The following is a 19,151-nucleotide window of genomic DNA, read 5'->3' as shown; positions in this document are numbered from 1 at the left end:
AAACTAAACGGTAAACCGAATGGGAAGTCATACAATATAATATTTTTCTATTTCAACAATAACTTTTGTATTCGTCTATAAAAGGATTAATTTGAGATCCGATGAAACGACTAATTTGAGGGGTTAATATTGCGAAAAGCAAACCGAAAACTAAAAAGTGTGTTTTGTCACTCTTCTCTTTCCGCACCGCACCGCACCGCACCGCACCGGATTTATCGATCCTCTCTTCCCTTTGCGTGCCCCTAAAATTAGGGTTTGTTTGGTATACCTCCCACCTGAATTCTTCTCATCTTCTCTTCTCTTCTCAAGATTCGATTCCCTAATTCTCCTCATCGCGTTAGTCTTCCGATCGATCGAACCTTTCTAGAGTTGTTGGGGTCGAGGTGAGGATTAGGGTTAGCGATTCTGTCGAATCGATGTCCGAAGGATCTTGATCTGAGTCGAAGAAAGCGAAGCCTCGTTCTTCTCGATGGCGATCCTTGGCGACGCCCTTCGCCAGGCGTTCATGCCGAAGCGCGAGTACGAGAGGCTCCGGGAGGAGGAGCGGGCGTGGGGCCGCCTGCAGAGGCCCCTCGTCACGTCCGCCGCGGCGGCCGTCGGCTTCGCCGTCCTCGTCGCGGTTGTCGTGAACCTCAGCATCGTGTTCCCCAGGGAGGCGAGCCAGCGCCCGTTCTGCCGCGATTGGAAGGTCCTCCAGGCTTTGCAGCTGAACGTGAGCCAGGAGTCGGAGCTGCATCGGTACCGCGGGGCGTTCTATCTGACGGACCAGGAGGCGGTGGACTACTACTGGATGGTGGTGTTCGTGCCTTCCGCAGTCGTCTTCGTGGTCTCCGTTGCTTACCTCGTCGCAGGTTTGACTGGATAAGGGAAAGTAGTGGTGCATAGGGTATTAGTCCTTTGTCAACCCTAGTTTTGGCCTTCAACAAGTCTTAGTTGTTGTGATGTAGGAATGGCCATGGCTTATGCTGCTCCGAGAAGACATCCATGCCTCAAGGTTGTTGAGAATAACTTCTGTGCTTCTAAAAGGGGTAAGTTCATTCCTCTTCTCACTTACAAGATTCAGATACCTGTACATTTGCTAGGCTTTTGCCGGTTTGAAGTGGTGATTGAAGTTTAGTTTGGTTTTTCCTGTGTGCTGTTCTTTCATTATTAAGGTGAACAATGTAGAGTACAGAAGATTTAAGATTGTATGTTAGAAAGAAAAGTGACCAGGCATAGTGTAGATGGTCGGGGAAGAGTCATGCAACCTTGTTTTTCACATCAAATTAATTATCTTGATAGATATGTACCTTAAACAGGAACTTGTAGTAACATTTTTTGTGGAATAAATTGACTTAAAGAAGAATGATGTCGTATCTTCTCCTAGTTCTATTAAGTTCTATGGCATGGGGCTGCAAGGCTTTGAGAACCTTTATTATGTCTCCAGCGAATGTGCTTTTTACCTTGCTCATGCTTGTCGTTGGAAGGAAAAGGGTAATGTGGGTTATGCGCCTCATGTTGTGTACAGAATCCACACCACAAGCTCTAATGTGACAATACAGAGGATAAATTGGTAGTTCTAACTTCTAAGTATATTTTTTGCCTGTACTGGGAGTATGGACTGCATTTAATGATTCTGGAGGGAAAAATATAGATTGTAGGAACTAGCTATAGACTAAAAACATGTTAAGACCTTGTGCATTATCTTACTCATGGATAAATATTTGCTTGAAGAAAAATGATGAGTATACATGTGAAAAGATTGCTTCCTGATTTGTACGTGACAAATGTGATAGTTTCTGCCTTCTGGTACAAATTTGTTATCTGGCAATTCAGGAAAAGTTAGCTACAAGTGTCATTTCAATGCAGATCGGTTTAAACTAATGTAAGAGATTAATCTGTTTCTTAACTTCTACAGCGGCAGAGAAATAAAGAGGATAAAGGAAGAGCATAATAGATGACAGAATGAAGAAAAGAAAGAGAACCAGGGTAAAACTCGACAAATTCAAGAGAGACCATTTTATTTCACTGAAATCATGTACATTGTTCTACTAACGCTTTAGTAGTGGGGTGCCTCATCTTTCAGTGAGGTTATATTGGGAGCAATCTGGTTCTCTTTAACAACTATTTGAACAGGAAACTTTTAGAGTATTGGTTGACTAGAACTTTTTGATAACCCCACTGGATTTTCTGAAAGGAATATGAGTGCTTTTAGGATTTCTCTAATAAAATCAAATAGGCCAACGGAACAGACTCTTTAAGAAAGCTAGTTTGCTATGACAAGATTTTAGGACCTCCAAGCTATTAAAATCAATTAGTAAACTCAATTGAAATAAAACAAAGGGATTCTTCCTTTTATAAGGAATTATAGCTTCTCTTAGTCAATCGAATTTTATTGATCTTTCTCTGGACTTTTGTAGTTAATGCTTCTAATGACAAAATCTTCCTAATATGAAACAATATAACTTGTGGGATATTTGCTGTTAAAACTTAAAAGTGTTATATACATGTGATGTCTTGTAGGTGAACGAACTGAAGCACTTTGAACTATCTATAAATATAAGATTTGTTACCTCTAAATACAACCATATATCCAGAAATCTTGTTGTTCTTTTTTGCCGTTCCAAGAAAAGTCCTGTTTAAATCATTGCTGAAGGGGTGGTGCCAAGTATGTGACCCTACTTTTATTAGATTGATTGTTGCAGATCAAACCAATCTTGAGGTCCAGCTCAATCTTAAATTTAGTAGAAGCTTATTACAAGCACGCATGAAAACATTAGTCAAGCGCATAATGTTTAAGGATCATATGAATAAAAAGAAACTATACGAGTCTATGTTCAGTATATGCATTAATGTATATCAATGTAATTCCTTTTATTTGTGTCATTGTATTCCACTTTTATTTGTTAAGTTGACTCAAGCTTGTCACGAATCAAATTTTGATCTTAAATGAATGGGCAAAACCTGAGCATGTTGAAAGTAATTTTGCAACTTGAATCAATTGCTTTTTTTTAATCCAGAAATCTGGTAACAAAGGAAAACCACTGCATGTCATATCTTTGTCTACCGTTGTAGCTAGTAATCGTAAAGCATGATTAGTGGTTTTGACAATTGGCAGTTCATCATTTAATAGCATGAGACCTCATTGCCTTGGCTCTTCCCCCTTTTCTTTCAGGGTTTTTCTTTGTGTGTAGATTGCCTTATTGTTTAATGCATTTTTGCAGGTGGAGTTCGGTGTCTGTCCATTCTTAATGTTGTGTTTGCTCTAATATTTGGTTTTATGGCGCTGTTTCTCGGATCAAGCCTACTGACGATGGGTAATAGCTGCTTTATTCCACTCTTTTGGTCTTATGAGATTGCTTCATGGGGTTTGGTCATCTTGTATGGTGGCACTGCCTTCTTCTTAAGAAGAAAAGCAGCTGTCATCCTTGATGAGGGTGACTATGCCGGCCACAACCTTGGGCTGGAGATGTTGGAACCGGCAACAGAAGTGTCTCCTGAGATAGAGAGGCGACTTAATGAAGGCTTCAAGGCTTGGATGGGTTCGTCCCTCCTTTCCTCCGACGAAGAAGATGGCCCTGATGACTATATAGAGGAGGGTCATCCAGCTTTAGCAGTTGCTGATCAACAAAGAAGGTGAATTTGATTCATGAAGTAGCGAAACCTCCTCTCTAATTATATGTTCTCAAGAGATGTACACATTACTGATTTTCAGGTAGACTCGCTTTGGTGCTTAATGGTGGAATTTGGAATTACATTGTTTGCGATGTAAATAAATGATCAGGTTTGGAAGTGAAATTTTGTATGCATGAAGCTTGTGAGTCTTTCTGTAATTTTCTTTCCTTAAATTCTGTTTTCAGTACACAACAAATAGACATCATGTTTAAGCAAAGACTCGCGTACTTTTTCTCACACTTTCTCTCTAATTTCCTTTGCAAATTCAGATATTGTAGATGGATCATTCATTCATTCTCAGTTCAAGGTATCCGAATGGTTGTAGTAGAACATTTATGTTATCCAAAAGTAATTCTTATTCTTTGAAATCCGGTTGAAGCTTTTTAAGTTATGCCCCTTGCTGCATCAAACATCCTTGTTTGGCAGGCCAACTTGTCTTGTGCATAAGTTGATCCTTGCTTGTGTGGTCTTATTCAAGAGGCAAGTGGTCTCTCAAAATTTTCTTGCAATTTTGCAAAAGCTTATTCTTCAATGTGCTTTATGTGTAGTAGTTTTTGAGGTTGACACTTGTGTTAGAGTAATATGACCAGTATAATGACTCGAGGGTTCCAGTACAAGCCACAATCTCAGGAGAGGAAATTAGGTCCAGAGAAGATGGCAACTCCTGACCAGTATAATTGCATCCTTGTGATAATTGAAGTGTTGTTATATCTGCCATCCTAACTGCATCCTTGTGATAATTGAAGGGTTCTATTTCCCACGGCAGTGTTCATCAACATCTGACTGACTGTATTATCCAATTGCATCCTCGTTTTCAGGCATCCACGCTGGTTGCTCTGCAGGTTCAGTTTCAGGCCTCGGATGGTTTCAAGCCTTTTGGCTTTAACCAACCCATATTTGTGATTTCTGTCTATGTTTTTGTGGGTCTGTCTGTCAGCATTGTGTATTAGACATACATCCCAAGACAGACCACAAAAGCGTTTCTCGTGTTCGTTATTTACAGTTCGTTTTTAACCCCCCGCCCCGCATTAATAATAGAACATTGAGAGGATAAATTGGCATTCAGTTAGAAAAGTACCCATGTACGGTGCACTCTTCTTGAAGAGGCAAATGAAATCTTGCTCTCAATGAAATAAAGTGTACTTATCCTACCTACAACGCAGCTTAGCTACAAGGAAGGCTTCTTTCAAGGCATTAACAAACAATTTGGTAAAGTAATCGAGAGAGAGAGAGAGAGAGAGCAGAACTATGAAACCGAGATATTCACTGGAAAGAGAGAAACTGAGTGTATATGAATTCCAAAGTATTCAATGCAGCATGAGCATCAAAATGTATAATTCCATCTGGGATATAATAGTGAAGCTACATACCCCAGACATCTATCTATCTATCTATCTATCTATCTATCTATCTATCGGCAAAGCTTCCAGATTTCTTTGGTCAAAGCTTGCTGTATTTACAAGCATCAGAAGAAGAACAATCAGAAGAGCATCAAACTCTGCTGCTTCCCCCCTATACAAACACAAAAAAAGTTCCCACTACTTTTGATGAATATATGAATTAGCTGACAGGAGAGGAAAAAATACATACAAACTTACGCAATTCAAAATGACATGACTCGATGGACTGATTGTATTGGATTTATATTCACTGACATTCTTCGGTTGCAATTAAAATTGACAATCCATAAAAATGAATATACCTAAAAGAAGAAACTGAGATAAAATAAATCAGGAAAGCAATCACAGCGAGGGGCATTTACATATTAAGATGGCAAAGAAGCAAACTTTTTTACTGTGATGCCTGGTAGCTTCTATCTGCAAACCTTCATAAGATACGAGGACTGGCTTGACAAGCTTATGGGTGTCTCTGTGTTACCTGCTTTCACATTTTCTGATCTCTTGTTGACAGGTGTGCCACATCCACTAAAATCAAGAACTCGAGCCTCCGTCTGTACAGGATGATAAAAGTGATGAAATTGCAGGGTATAATAATCATTGCAGAAAATTGTAGATAATTTCATGAAATATGCTTCCAGATATATAATTTTAGTTGAATTTAGAAACTGAGTAATAAATACAGAATTTTTCTCTGTGAAGTATGTAATGTCAAACCAAGTGAATGATATTAAAAGTTCAGAATCATGAAGAATGTCGTGTTTCATTTTGCATGTCCAAAAGTGCATATTGGAAGTCTACTTTGGCCAAATGCTTTTCAGGTATGTGTCTACAAACAAATAACACAGTTTTTGACAAGTACCATGATTTTTGATGGCATATGATAATTTCCCAGCTCTTTGTCAGCAGGATCAGCATTTTCATCTGAGAATTTCTTGTTGTCAGATTGTGGTTCATTGCATGCTCTGACGGGGCTTTCACTTATCAGTACCTCTTGGGCCTCTGCAACTGCAGCAGCAGTGTGCTCACTTAACTGCCTCATCAGCCCAATGGCATCATAACTTTGATCGCCAGGGCTCATTAAATATCCCATGTCCTGTAAAATTAGGAATGAGAAATTTGTTCTACATAGCATTAAACAATGTAAGTTAGACTCGACCACATAATAGAAAATTAGAAGTTGATCAATTAAGAAGGCTGCCTATGGCTGTTATCTAAACATGAAAGACATTTCATTCTGGACATGTGATGATGCCTCCATAAGTTCCCACTTATCAGTCCTCAAGTTTTCTTTTGCAAGAGCACTCTGGCAACGACAAGCTACAACGGCCTATCTATTTGGGTCAGCTATATAGATATTTTTTTCTGCTATTGAGCACTATATAATGCAACATCTCTAGTTAAATCAAGAGTGCATCTTAATGTTTCCAGTAAATTCTTTTGAAGTCTCCTTCTATCTCTCCTCACACCATTATTCTTAATCATCCATGGAATATTTAAGTCTCAGAGTATATTACTTATAGTAATTTTATTCTCTATCAGGGCACCACCTAATTGTTCTCAGAGTATATTACTTATAGTAATTGCACATATCTACCACAAGTCCATCCTAATTAAAGTTTTGTGCCTATTACTTCTAACTGCCAACACCTCAATTGATAAAGCAAAGTTCACCTTACAACTGTTTTATAATTTTTTTATCCAAGGAGACACAATGATCATAGAAAAGCTCAATGCCCCTCTCCACCTAAATTATCTTATTTTTTTTCTTTATGCACGATATATTCATCAATCCTTTTTTCTACCAAATAATAGATCCATAACACCTAAACCTTTTATTTACAAAACTTCTTGTCTACGTCAACTACATCCGCATTCTTTACTAGAAGCACATTTCATGTGTTCCGTCTTCTTCTCTCTTTATATTCTTTGTTATCTATGTTTAATCTTATGGGCACAAAACCAAATTGATCCTCTGAAATACTCATTTTGAATCTTATTCTTCTTTCAATCTCCCTTCCACAATGCTTCATAATGTGACACTAACTTAATTCCTCTATAATTATGGCAGCTTAGAATATCTACCTTTAGCTTATAAATTGGCACTAAAAAGCCTGTAAAATCATTTTGTATTTTGAAATTAGTTTCATGTGTAAGTTGTTTGCAAATGTCATATTGTTAACAAGACTTTTGTTCAACATATCTTTCTTGGTAACAGAGACCAATTTACCTAATGCACAATATGAAATTTCTTATGCTTGATCCAACTAAAAATATCTATATATCAACTCTCCATATGTTAGTCCAAATAAGCCTGCATAAATACTGTACCATGGGAAAATGAATATGCGAATGTATGAAGAAAAACAAAACAAAAGTAGATACATAATTATCAAAAAGATGATTTTGTCTAACCTCAAATGCTGTATCAGTGCCAATTCCATGTACTGGAAGGAGAGAGTTCACAAACCAGGGTGACTTCCATGCCGAAGGAGATTCAATTCCCCTTTTAACACCAGGGGTATCAACAAAACTGTTAGGAGAAAGATATTAGCGTTAGAGAGAACACAAGATAAAGAATAAATCGTTCTCAGTTCTCCACAACAAAAGCAGAATAAATTGAGGACAAGAATTGCATCATGATGTTTATTTACCAAATTACTCATTTTAATCAAAGTTCTATCTTGTTGGTTTCTTTCTGAAAGAACTGGTCCAACATAGAAGTTTTAGTATAAACATAAAAGTTGAGATTAAGGGAAAAATATCAAATTTGTTCATTACATAAGAGTTTCCATTCATCTTTTTGACTTTCCAAAAGATTGAGAAGTGAATAACAAAATAATTATTTTGGAAAAAATATGCGGATAAAGCATCAAAATTGGATGTTCTAGAACACAAGGCTATATAAAAAAGGTTGGGTTCTAGCTCTTCATTTCAAATGGGAAGTGTAATATGATCCAGGGCCACTTTATACATGCTAATTCCATTTTGCCAAGTCAAGATATGGTTCAACTAGGTAGAGAAAAGCAATAGAATGTGTAACAGGAGAATCCCACAGAAAAATAGCTGCATATGGAATTATAAAATAGAATCGACTGTTGTCCAAATAAAATTATAATTCATTAGAAGCATTCACATCATGTGAGGCTATTCCTACAGAAGGATGCTACACCTATGCATGCATGTAGGGAAAACCATCCAACATCCAGCCATCCAATGTCACTTGGGTGATCCTCATCTATGATAATAGTGGGCCCAATAAAAGAAGATTAATCATTAGCAATCCTCAATCCTAGAATTAAAGCAACATAAAAAAAACCCAATTAAAATTTCAAAGTTCACTACAGTAAGAAAAGAACACAATGAAGAATGTATGCAGTAAAGAGCCAACAAAATATATCTCTAATTATGAAATCCATCATACCAAAAACTGAAATTAAATTTAAATGACTGAGCCAAAACACAATCATCTCTTGATCTACTTTCTTACATGTTTAAGTGTCTAATGTCATCATCAACTGTTGAACTGCATTTTTCAACCGCAAAAGAAGGATGTGTTGATGGATCAGATTGTACTGATATAATAGAGACACAATGTGAGTCCTTATTTTCACCGACTCTAGGAGAAAAGAAGGCAGAGACATCAAAAAGAGATTCAGCACAATCATCTAATTGACCAAAATTTGATGCATTCTCTGAGCTCCTGAGAGTGTGAACTTTCAAAGCTTTAGCACCAACGTTTACTGACCCATTCGTAGGATATCTGGTGCCACGTGGAGAAAAGAATACTTTGTTATTAGCATTGCATTCGACGAGAATCCGAGGTGGCTGCGGGACAATAACCACAAAAGAAGAATGATTTTCTTATCAGCATTTAGTTAAACGATAAAAAATTAAAATGGCACAATTAGCATTTAGCACTTCAAAAGACTGACTATTTCTGTTTCAACTATATCTCTAACACAACAAAGCAATATTATTGATTGATGCACAGTCATGGTTAAGACTTTCTATGATGCCCCACCAGAACGACACTGAAATTTGATATTAGGTTGGATAAATATATAGGACTAGATAAATGGGCCACATATGGTAGCTTGAGCTTAAGCATTTTAATGCACATAATTAACGTCCATTTCCTCTAATGGTATGGGCTAACAGCTCCCAAATCATAACAACTCACACCAGAGTGGACCTATGAAAATTGAAAAGGATATATAAATTAGTGGATTAGGTAAGGGAGGGCTACCTATGGGTGATAAAGGAGCATGTCATAGTGTCAAGCCAAAAGTCAAATCATTCTTGCCACATGTTGCCTTTTAACAATTTATTTTGGACTAAATGTGCTGTATTGAAGTTTGGCTAGGATAAGCAGTATGGAAGATTCTGGTTCTGGAATAACCCAACATCCAAATGGATTGATATATAGAACTAGATGACCTTCTATCAGTAACTCAGCTTTAAAAATTTCTGGTCAAACAGAAGGCCCAATTTATTTCAAGTTATTGGGCAAATAGCACAAAGTGTCAAAGTCATGACAATTTTATAACCTCATAATGAGGGACTCTTGCAATATAGCAAGAGATATTATGTTGACCAGAGTACATAAGGAATTATGTCATATACCCATGAATATAAAAAATATATATGAAAGAAATGGATGTGGGATATGGATGATTTCTGAATTCAGATGGAATGACCTAGACAAAATTAGAGACAGCTACAAATTCTGTCAGCAGATCAAGAACTGGGATTGAATAAGAACATGCATTAGCAAGAAGATCAATATATTGGACAAATCAAACTGAAACTGAGGCTTGGAACAGATATATTTAAAACAATCACATCACATGTTGATTGATATTTTCACTTTAGAAGTAAATGTATAAGCCAAGTGTTAAAAGCTAAACAATCAATGATCAAAGAATATAAGAGACCAGCACAAGACGAGAAATTTTTAAAAATTAGCAAATTTACACTGCCTGATCTGAATAATATTTTTTTTCTTTGCAGCCATTGGCAAATGTCAACAAGTTAGAAACTTATGATCATATTCTTTTCTAATTTTGATTTATGAGTTCTTGATAGAAACAACCTGGAAATTGAGCAAGCTTTTGGTGAATGTACTTGCATCAAACTGAGAAATTTGTTTAAAGGATATCTTTTTCAAGCAAGAAAGTTGTTAGTTAAATTCCTTTAATTAAGACTGATAACTCCATGAACACCGTTTTGAAGCACCATTTTGAAACACCTTATCCCTTATAAGGTACAAACATATTTGATGAATGAAAACTTACTCTCCATTTTGAAGCACCAGTATCAACTTTGCTTGCTGCACTAGTAGCTGATGTAAAGGATGACATTTTACCATATGAGTTAGCTGGGGTCTTTGCTTCCATAACAACATTTCCAGCTGTTGCATAACAAGACGATTGGCATAGATTTTCTTTGTCTTCATCCCCAAGAACAGGTACCTTATGCTGCTTATCTGAAGGATTACTAAATCCTCCCTCAGCATAACCTGGAGGAATTTCATTAAAAATGATTTCATCGTTCACATTAACCATGAAAGAATTCTCAGCATCATTTACAGGGGATGAGCATAATGACACACGAGCCATATCTTTACCAGGTTTCTTGTCAGTTCTCTGTTCTGGTATAGGTGATGACATTTCACGTTGACGTTTCTTCAAAATTGATGGTGTATACATGAAACTTTTGACAGCACCTTTTAAATGAGCATTAGGCGACTCATCATGAGAAGGTGAATCCCACAGACTATACGGTTTAGAACAATTCACAGAGGACATCATCAGTTGACGAATCCCAAGGGGACTATATGCCTGCTGAGGATCTCCAGAGGATATGAGGTCACAGCTGATAAATGGAATCTCTAAGCTTGGAAAACATGGAGGTTCATAAAACAGAGCTCCAGAATCTGACAAGTCTGCAGACTGCACAGATAGATTTTCATCTGATGACATAGCCTTGTGATTGGTGTTTGGAGTAGCAGAAACCATCATCACTGTGTTTGTTTGTTTTGGAGCCCCAATTTCCTGTCTCTTATCTTCTGGGAGAAAAAATTTAGATTTACTGCTATCACTGGGACAAAGAGAAGAGCAACTGGAATAAGCAATGCCATCATATGAACATATAATGACATCTGAATCATGAGCTTCAACAGAAATATCTCTAGTTTCAAGAGTAGAATTTCTGTATAATCTTCCATCACTACCACATGAATGAGGAAGTACGGCCACCAAATTGTCATCATAGGAAATTCCAAGCATACCTGATGAGCTGACAGGATTTGGACATGAAGTGAGACTTTTACAAGCCTCAGAACTAAAGGAGTTTTGGCAAATTGTACCAGAGTAATAATCCAAATTCCCAAAGCTTGAATCATCAAATTCAATAGGACATTCTTCGATACCTCCTTGAAGAACATCTAACCCAGAAAGATAGTTGCTGAAGCAACCAGTTTCACATACCAAAAGATCACTCTGTTTCTCATATGCTGAATCATTATCTGACACAAAATTTGGAAATTTAAGATCTGAAAATTTTGAACATGAAACAGATCCATTTTCGTTATTTGTTCTACAGACACTATGGTACTCCGATGCTTCCGTTAACCCCGGTGATTTCTGGGAAATCTCTACTGTAGAATTATTAGGCAAATCATACTTGCTTGCTTGCTCAGCAATTTTTTCAGATACCTCCTCAGTTAGTAGTAAGTTTGCAGATGCAGAAACTTTAGATTGTTCTTCGGGAACAGCACGTGCAAAATCCTCCATATAGGCATAATAGTCATTCATGCATATTGACAAATGAGAATCCTGAATATCTTTTCTACTAATATCCCCATCTAGATTCATGGCATCATCCACTGAAGCCGCATTGGCCAGTTTTTCATTTTCATCAGACTGAGAGCAACCAACATTGGCTGTTGAAGTTTGGCTGCATTCTGTTGAATCCTCAACCTCTAGCCTGTCCTTTAAACCATTAGCACTTCCATTTTGTCTATTGACTACCTGAGCAGGACTTTTAGCATGAGGAAGGCCTTGAAACTCTGAAAGAAGTCCTGATGCTAGGTACAAATTTATTTTCTTCTTTACTGAGCTGTTCCAGTGGTTCTTTATTGCATTGTCTGTCCTGATATTTCAAATCATGATAATATCTAAATAATCATGTTGGCAAATGCCATTAAGTGATAGAACAGTATATAAAGGCAGAATCATCCATAATATCCCCGTCAACAAAATAATATTGTAATTTGTAGCAGCATATGAGTACTGTAGTTTGAATATTGAATCATCACAATTCTTTTGATATGTTATTTTTCAAGAAAGTATACTGATGTCTAAAAGATGAAGACATGGTACTATGAATCTGTCTCAATGGACACAAACACAGTTGAAAGGGTACCAGATAGGTAAGGTACCCATTTGATTGTCAACAAGCATCATTAGACAGACAAAAAACTCAGAGACATATAGCACCATCATGGCAGTTGAATCACGTGAAGACATTGTGCCACTTAAAAAAACCATTATATCATTCTATTCTCACCTGCCTGGTAAAAATTTTGTCAACTCTGCCCATTTGTTTCCATAAATTTGATGAGCATGAATCAGTGCTATTTCCTCTTCTTGAGTCCATGGCTCCTTATTTATGGCAGGATTAAGATGATTATGCCACCTACAATATATTCACTAAAATGTTGTAAACTTTTTCATAAATAACAAATTACAAAATCATAAGAACATGATATCAGAAGAGAAATATGTACAAATGGCCAACTAAATAATAACACAAGTTTAAAAATTGATAACATCAACCAAATGACAACATTAGTTTAGGCAATTATTCTAGTATCATCATGACAAAATCAGTTGTGTTACAAAAGAAATGTTTATCATTGATTTCACAATATCACTAAATTCATAGTCCAAAAGAATTAATTACCCAATTATAGCTAGAATCCTAAAACCATCTGGTACCACAAATCAAAGACTAGTAAAAAAAAGTTTGCTAAATGGTCTCTTGTGAGTATGAAGTGTACTGCAAATTAATTTGACTGGCAAATGTGAAGCTCATGTTATGCCTAAATCTTTATGAAATCATGACAGCAAAACTACTAGAAGAAATTTTGCATGTACAAGTTGTTGACAACAAGTGAACTACCTTATTACTTCCAAGTAACAAACATCACAATTCACATGCTAGAACAACTGATAGTAAAAGTCCTATGCTAGAACAACAATCATGTTCACATTCTTCACATGATGTATTTAGATACAAAGGAGGCAAGAGAACTCTTGAACAACTGACAGTAAATGTCCTATGCTAGAACAATATTAGTATGTGTCTTTACTAGGACAAATGTCACCCACTTCCAACAATTTGTTTGCTAAAAACTGCTGATGGGACACCAGGAAGCTGATTCTGCCTTTGACAATCACTGAAGGGTTCACTTGTCATGTTGTGTGACTATCTAAACATCAGAATAAAATGGAGTTTTATTTGTTACTGCTCTCTGTTAAAAAAAAAGAAAGCTGCAGAAATGAGTTAGCACCACTTCTCCAAAAACCAAGAATTATTATCTGAATGAAATTGCTATATTCTATGAAACCTCAAAGTATGTTGTTCCAACAAATAGTTAGCCTGCAGCTAGTGCCAATCCCTTCTTCAGTATAAATTTAATAGAAACAATTTTAACACCAAAGATACGGTTTGTGATTTTTGGTTATCTGGTATAGCTTCTTAGTTTAGGAACCCACGTGTTCCAAATCTTTAGATATTGTGCTGGTCTCGTAAATGTAATGAATTTCACTTCTTCATTTGCTTCACAATAGCTGGAAATTATTTTAGTAATTTATTGTACTGGAAGATAAATTGTACACTTTGTAATCGATGTCAAGCTAAGAATAAAGTTATCAACCAATTTAGCAATGTTTCTTAGTGATTTACCTTTCCCTGCACTGCTTCCCAATGCGCCCAGGTAATGCTTGTGCAATGGCTGACCACTTTTTTGGTCCAAACTTTTTTACCATGTCGATTATGATTTCATCTTCCTATCGAAGAGTTGCATAAATCAAATGAGGCCCCAGAGAAAAATTCAAAGAAAAGGACAAAAGAAACTTTTATTATTAAATTATTCAACTTCAACATAAGCTCACCTCTTTTGACCATGGCCCTTTCACAAGTTCTGGATTTAAAACCTTTTGCCACCTATGTAGGCATTGAACGTCAGTCCGGTCTGGAAAACATTCAGCTGCAACTCAAGTAAAACAGAAGAAAACATATGTTTGCTTTAATATATGAACAAATATTAACACAAAAAGGAAGAGAACAACACTTGAACAAATATAAGAGTGGAGTATGTCATGACATGAGAATTATGTCCACCTACTTTGAAAAAAGAGAAGAAAAACATTAGAACATTGTCATCTCATTAAAATCAGAAACAAAGGAAAAAGGCCAACACATGAGGAAAAAACGAGAAGATCAGCAAACTGAAAAAAAAAAAAAAGAGTTGAATATGTCATGGGAATTATCTCCAACAAAGTTTCAATAAAGCAAAAAAGCATTCCACCATTAAGGTCTCAAACAGTCAGAGAAACCATTTAGCTAAACATCTTGAATGAGAACCAGCAAATCTTAATAAAAGCACACACATGAATGGACAATGATAGATTTGTTTCAGTTTCTTGCTACCTGAATATCATCAGCAAAGTAAGCTGATGTAACAGTTCAAATAATTTTAAAATAGACAAAGAAAGGAAGTACAGAAATTTAAGACCCCTGCAATTGTGGTGCTGGTTAAAAAGGAATATATGCACCTTTTGATGGCATGTGATCTTACTGGATTCTAAATTCAAGATGCAGTTCAGGAGATTAGCAGTAGGCCTTTAGTTATCGAATGACCCAGTCAACTAACAATTAAGGAACAAATTGCCAGAAGCTAAAATGAAATCTAGAAAATTTCAAAGAGAATAAATGTGACCAATCATCATAATCAAGGTAAAAGGTCAAGAAATATGGGGAGGATACTTTATTATTTACCGACTTTGTAGTTTTGAGGAAAATATATCATTTAAATTATTTTCTAGATCTTCATAAAATTTTCCTTTTTTCCCCTTTTTTAGTTTTCTTTTAATATCTCATGTTACTTTTTCCGGTTGAAAGGTTAATCAGACAATATTATTTGGTCAATCCTTCTTAATAAATCAGATATTCCATCACTGATCCTGAGATCCATGATGATTCTTTGAACTTTGCCAAGGGAAGTATCACATTATTGGAAGTCAAAAAGAATGTCATGTCTCTAAGTGCCTAACAAATCCCATGGGGCACGATTGAAACTCACATTCTGGAATGTAGTACATAATACTCTAAAGAAACTTAAGGGTAAAATGAAAAGACACGGTTCTAGCATAACTGTTGATATGACATACCTATCTTTTTCCAGTGTTTGCCTTTGAAACTCTGAACAGCTCTGTACAATATGGCATCCTGCACACATACACTGTTTTATATACAAGAACTAGCTTAACCAACATAAAACATTTATTGTTAAGATGCCTAAAGCCAGATACGATGCTGATGTTTGCAAAAGAGAAAAAAAATTATGTTTGGTGAGATCAAAAAGCACATTGTGAGAACTGACTAAAAATCGAGTCCCATTTGGGCGAATAAATTAGCGAAGTTGACCGACGCAACTCCTCATCGGCCCCCACTGTGGCCCCCGCATGTCTCCGGTCGCAGCGCCCTCATCACCCGAGGGTTTCTCACCGCGCTCCTCATCGCGGGGGCCCCAATCTGCAGCCGCTCGCCGCTCACCGCGCCGCCGCCAGCAGCGCCCTCACCAGCGTGGCCAGCGCCGACTGCAGCCGCAGCGCACGCTGTTGCCCGCGGCCAGCGCCGCAGTCGCCCGCAATCGCCCGCCGCCGCGTGCTGCACGCCATCCTCCTTCCCTCGCTCCTATAAATGGAGCTTTGAGGAGAAGAAGCGAGACAGGGTGAAAGAGTCCCTCGCTCCTATGGAGCTTTGGGGAAGGGCAGCAAAAGGGGTGAGGGTGAAGTCGTGAGGGAGAAGAACACTCTCTACCCAAATCCGACCAAAGCTTCTCGTCCTCCCCGACTCCGACGTCCGGTCTCCGATCTCCGTCGCCGGCCGGTCACTGTGCTCATTATTGCAGCAACTGCGGAGAAGAGGAAGAAGAGAAAGTTGAGTCGTCAACTTTGGTCTCACTTTTGGTCAACGAACCTCATTATGATTTTTTACTATTTTCTGTTTTTGTTAGATTTGGATAAGTTTTTCTAAAACCCGGGAGAGATTCTCATCCTCTTATGAATCCCATCTTTGTCAGGTTCATTCGTGGGAATTTTTTTCTCCTATATTAAATCGTTTTATATTTATTTTATAATTTTTCTATCATTTATTTATTTTTTATCGATTCGATAACCTCATAACCTATTAATCCTTCCCAACGCACATCAATCATAATCAGATACTAATAAAGTGAATCAACACACACATTGAGTAAGAATTAAAATTTGATAATCATAAGCAAAAGAGGAGGAAGCGAAGGTAACTACGTGAACTGAATTAAAATCGGTCTCTATGTTCAACAGAGGAACATTATCAATCAAGAAAAACATACATGAAACAAGTGACAAAGCTTCTATCCTCATAAACTATTCCAGATTTCTTATCTAGAGGTTGCAGGGGAAAATGGAAAATGATATATGGCATCAATGAATAAAATTAACATCAAAAATTGAAAGCACACGTTACAATTAATTCTAACCATAAGGTTAAACAATTTACAGTCATCAGAATCTGCAGTTAGGATGATTTGCCACAATCTAAGTGAAATGAAATGTGAACTGAGCAGTTGACTAGTGTGATAAAGAGCATGACAAATGGGAAATATAACAAAGAGCATATACATTTGCAATATTATCTAATATTTGATAAAGAAGACAAGGTGAAGCAAACGGTAACGATTAAATCATAGGGTCCAAAAGAAAACTATACTGCAGAAATTTCAAATTTTAACTCCATATACTGCAGAAATTGAAAGAAAAAAAACATTTATTTGGTTATGTCTCTTCAATTACCCATAACACTCAACAGATGACTCGTTTTAAATTAACAAAAGCAACATATCTGACTCATTTTATCTGCATCTGAATATTACCTCCTCAGCCGTCCACTGTCCTTTGGTTGAGCGGCGTGTTGGACCAGTGATCCTCCTACAGTTGATTTATAGAGTAATACATCAGATTTGCTTTCGCATGTTTCAATTCAGACAATAACTTTTCGACATTGATTCGTTCAGATGTAGCTTCAACAACGAGTCTAATTGAAATACTCTTATTCAAGCATAAGATTCCAAATGCCATGATCATAAAGAAAAAAGAGTTGAAATCAAAGAAGCAGTGAACATCAGAGTTACTACCCATTTAAGGATCGTTGCCTCAGAAATTCGTCGCCACTTGCTCCGTGAGCAGCCCTGGAAGTAACAGCTTCGCCTTTCGGAGCACTTTTTCCATTGTCACTTGTCATTTTTACCGAATGATGAACGAAGACTTATGTTCCAATCCCAAATCGATAAGCACTGATTCAGGAACAACTTGCAAAGCATCATCAAGCACCCAAGACTCTGAAAAGAGATTCGTAAAGAAAAGGAAAAACCATAAACTGCAAAAGCAATGGAGAAAGAACGTTAATAAACCAAATGAAAACCAACTGTTCTTGTCAGAGAAAACAGGGGAAAATTATCTTGAGTATTCAGATTCAATTGTAAAATTCCAATCTCAAGAGTAATAACTTCAAGAACGTTCACTCAATAGATGACGACAAGAACAATTTTAGCAATTTAATTACGAACACCCGATTATATTTTCAAATTGACAAGCCAGTGGTGTGTTGAGCTAACGAATTCGAAATCACCCATCAATAACCCCGTTCCAAAAATTCGCAAGGAAGCGAGACAACAACTTATCAGAAGCCTAATCGTCTAGAACCTTAACCTCTTCCGACAGTCAACCTCTCCATCGCAAGCACCGAACCACAAAGTACCGATTCCCGATCTCCCATCCAAAAATCGAGATTCCACAATCTCCATCAAGAAGCGATCAAAATCCACAACGAGCTCGTGCCCGAACCGAAACCCTTATCAAGAACGGCCGCTCCGAAAAGAAACTATTATAATCGAAAAGTCGACGACTCGATGAAGCTATAACGCACCTGATTCAGATGTCCACCAGCTTCCTCTTTCAAATTGCCAGAGAGAGAGAGATTTGTTTTATAGCGTTCTTGGGTTCTTTTCTTTCTTCTTTGTAGCGTATGCGAGCGGCTTCGAACCCTACGTTTAAACTTCGAGCCACCATCGGGCGATCCGACGGGCCAGAGCCCGAGTACGACTATCGGGACTAGATCATCACCGTCCGTTTGCAGTAGCCATTCTTCCGCTTCGCCATTTTGAATCCCAACGGCTGTTTACCGGATATTGCCGGTCAATAGGCCGGTTGGCCACCGGCTCGTGGTTATTACCGACGAACAATTGCCTCCCTACCGTTTCACCCACCTTCTTTGGCAAAGGACACGGCGACAGGGCCCCAGCTGGACCCACTCCTACGATGGTGAGGGAGACGTGCAACTCCGAACTTCCTGTCCGACGCATGATCCCGCTGTTCATGATTGGCAAGTGAACGGCTGTGATTCAATGTATTCTGTGAATAGCGAATTCTTATTCTAAGATAACTGAAATCCTACAATAGAAGTCATATAATTTGATGTGATTGCATGAATTAAAACACCCAAATCGATCGATTTAATCCAAGGGAAATTATCGACATTATTGCCAAGCATTGATCGCTTGGAGAACAGACGAACCAAATACAACTGGAACATGAGGTGGTGGGATATCACATTGTGATTTGATGCAAAATTGTGATCATGAATTCTCGAATTCTTTGGATATCCAGCTTGATACGATGGTTTAATGGCCACTTGGAACCATTATTTAATGTGGCTCGATCGGATTATCAAGAATCACTCTGATACTTCTGCAGATATGTGCTCTTC

At 37.5% G+C, this 19,151-nt stretch overlaps 2 protein-coding genes across 4 annotated transcripts; one reads left to right on the top strand and one right to left on the bottom strand.

Annotated features, from left to right (window-relative positions):
• The first annotated feature begins 128 nt into the window (after positions 1-128).
• Positions 129-4,022, top strand: LOC104000798 (uncharacterized). Its single transcript, XM_009422928.3, has 4 exons — positions 129-851; positions 948-1,028; positions 3,204-3,615; positions 3,695-4,022. Exons 1-4 carry the CDS (start codon positions 470-472, stop codon positions 3,696-3,698), a joined length of 879 nt encoding a protein of 292 aa, XP_009421203.2. The 5' UTR covers positions 129-469; the 3' UTR covers positions 3,699-4,022.
• Positions 4,023-5,226: 1,204 nt separating this feature from the next.
• On the bottom strand, positions 5,227-19,017 carry LOC135583511 (transcription factor MYB3R-1-like). Of its 3 annotated transcripts, XM_065128907.1 has the most exons (13): positions 18,312-19,017; positions 17,521-17,724; positions 17,260-17,314; positions 15,512-15,569; positions 14,234-14,328; positions 14,025-14,128; positions 12,624-12,752; positions 10,681-12,206; positions 10,349-10,572; positions 8,542-8,879; positions 7,467-7,584; positions 5,914-6,147; positions 5,227-5,605 (listed from the first exon to the last, which is right to left on the bottom strand). In XM_065128907.1, the coding sequence occupies exons 2-13, from the start codon at positions 17,625-17,627 to the stop codon at positions 5,468-5,470; spliced, it is 3,126 nt and encodes a 1,041-aa protein (XP_064984979.1). In that variant the 5' UTR covers positions 17,628-17,724; positions 18,312-19,017; the 3' UTR covers positions 5,227-5,467. The 3 variants fall into 3 exon arrangements, with proteins under 3 accessions (XP_064984979.1, XP_064984978.1, XP_064984980.1); XM_065128906.1 differs by having other exon boundaries at positions 10,349-12,206; XM_065128908.1 differs by adding an exon at positions 15,724-16,257 and having other exon boundaries at positions 10,349-12,206; positions 17,260-19,017.
• Between the last annotated feature and the right edge of the window lie 134 nt (positions 19,018-19,151).

This window comes from Musa acuminata, chromosome BXJ2-10, assembly GCF_036884655.1.
Source record: "Musa acuminata AAA Group cultivar baxijiao chromosome BXJ2-10, Cavendish_Baxijiao_AAA, whole genome shotgun sequence".
NCBI classification, from domain to species: domain Eukaryota; kingdom Viridiplantae; phylum Streptophyta; class Magnoliopsida; order Zingiberales; family Musaceae; genus Musa; species Musa acuminata.
Note: the sequence above shows the minus strand (reverse complement) of the source record. Positions and strands in the feature narration are given on the sequence as shown.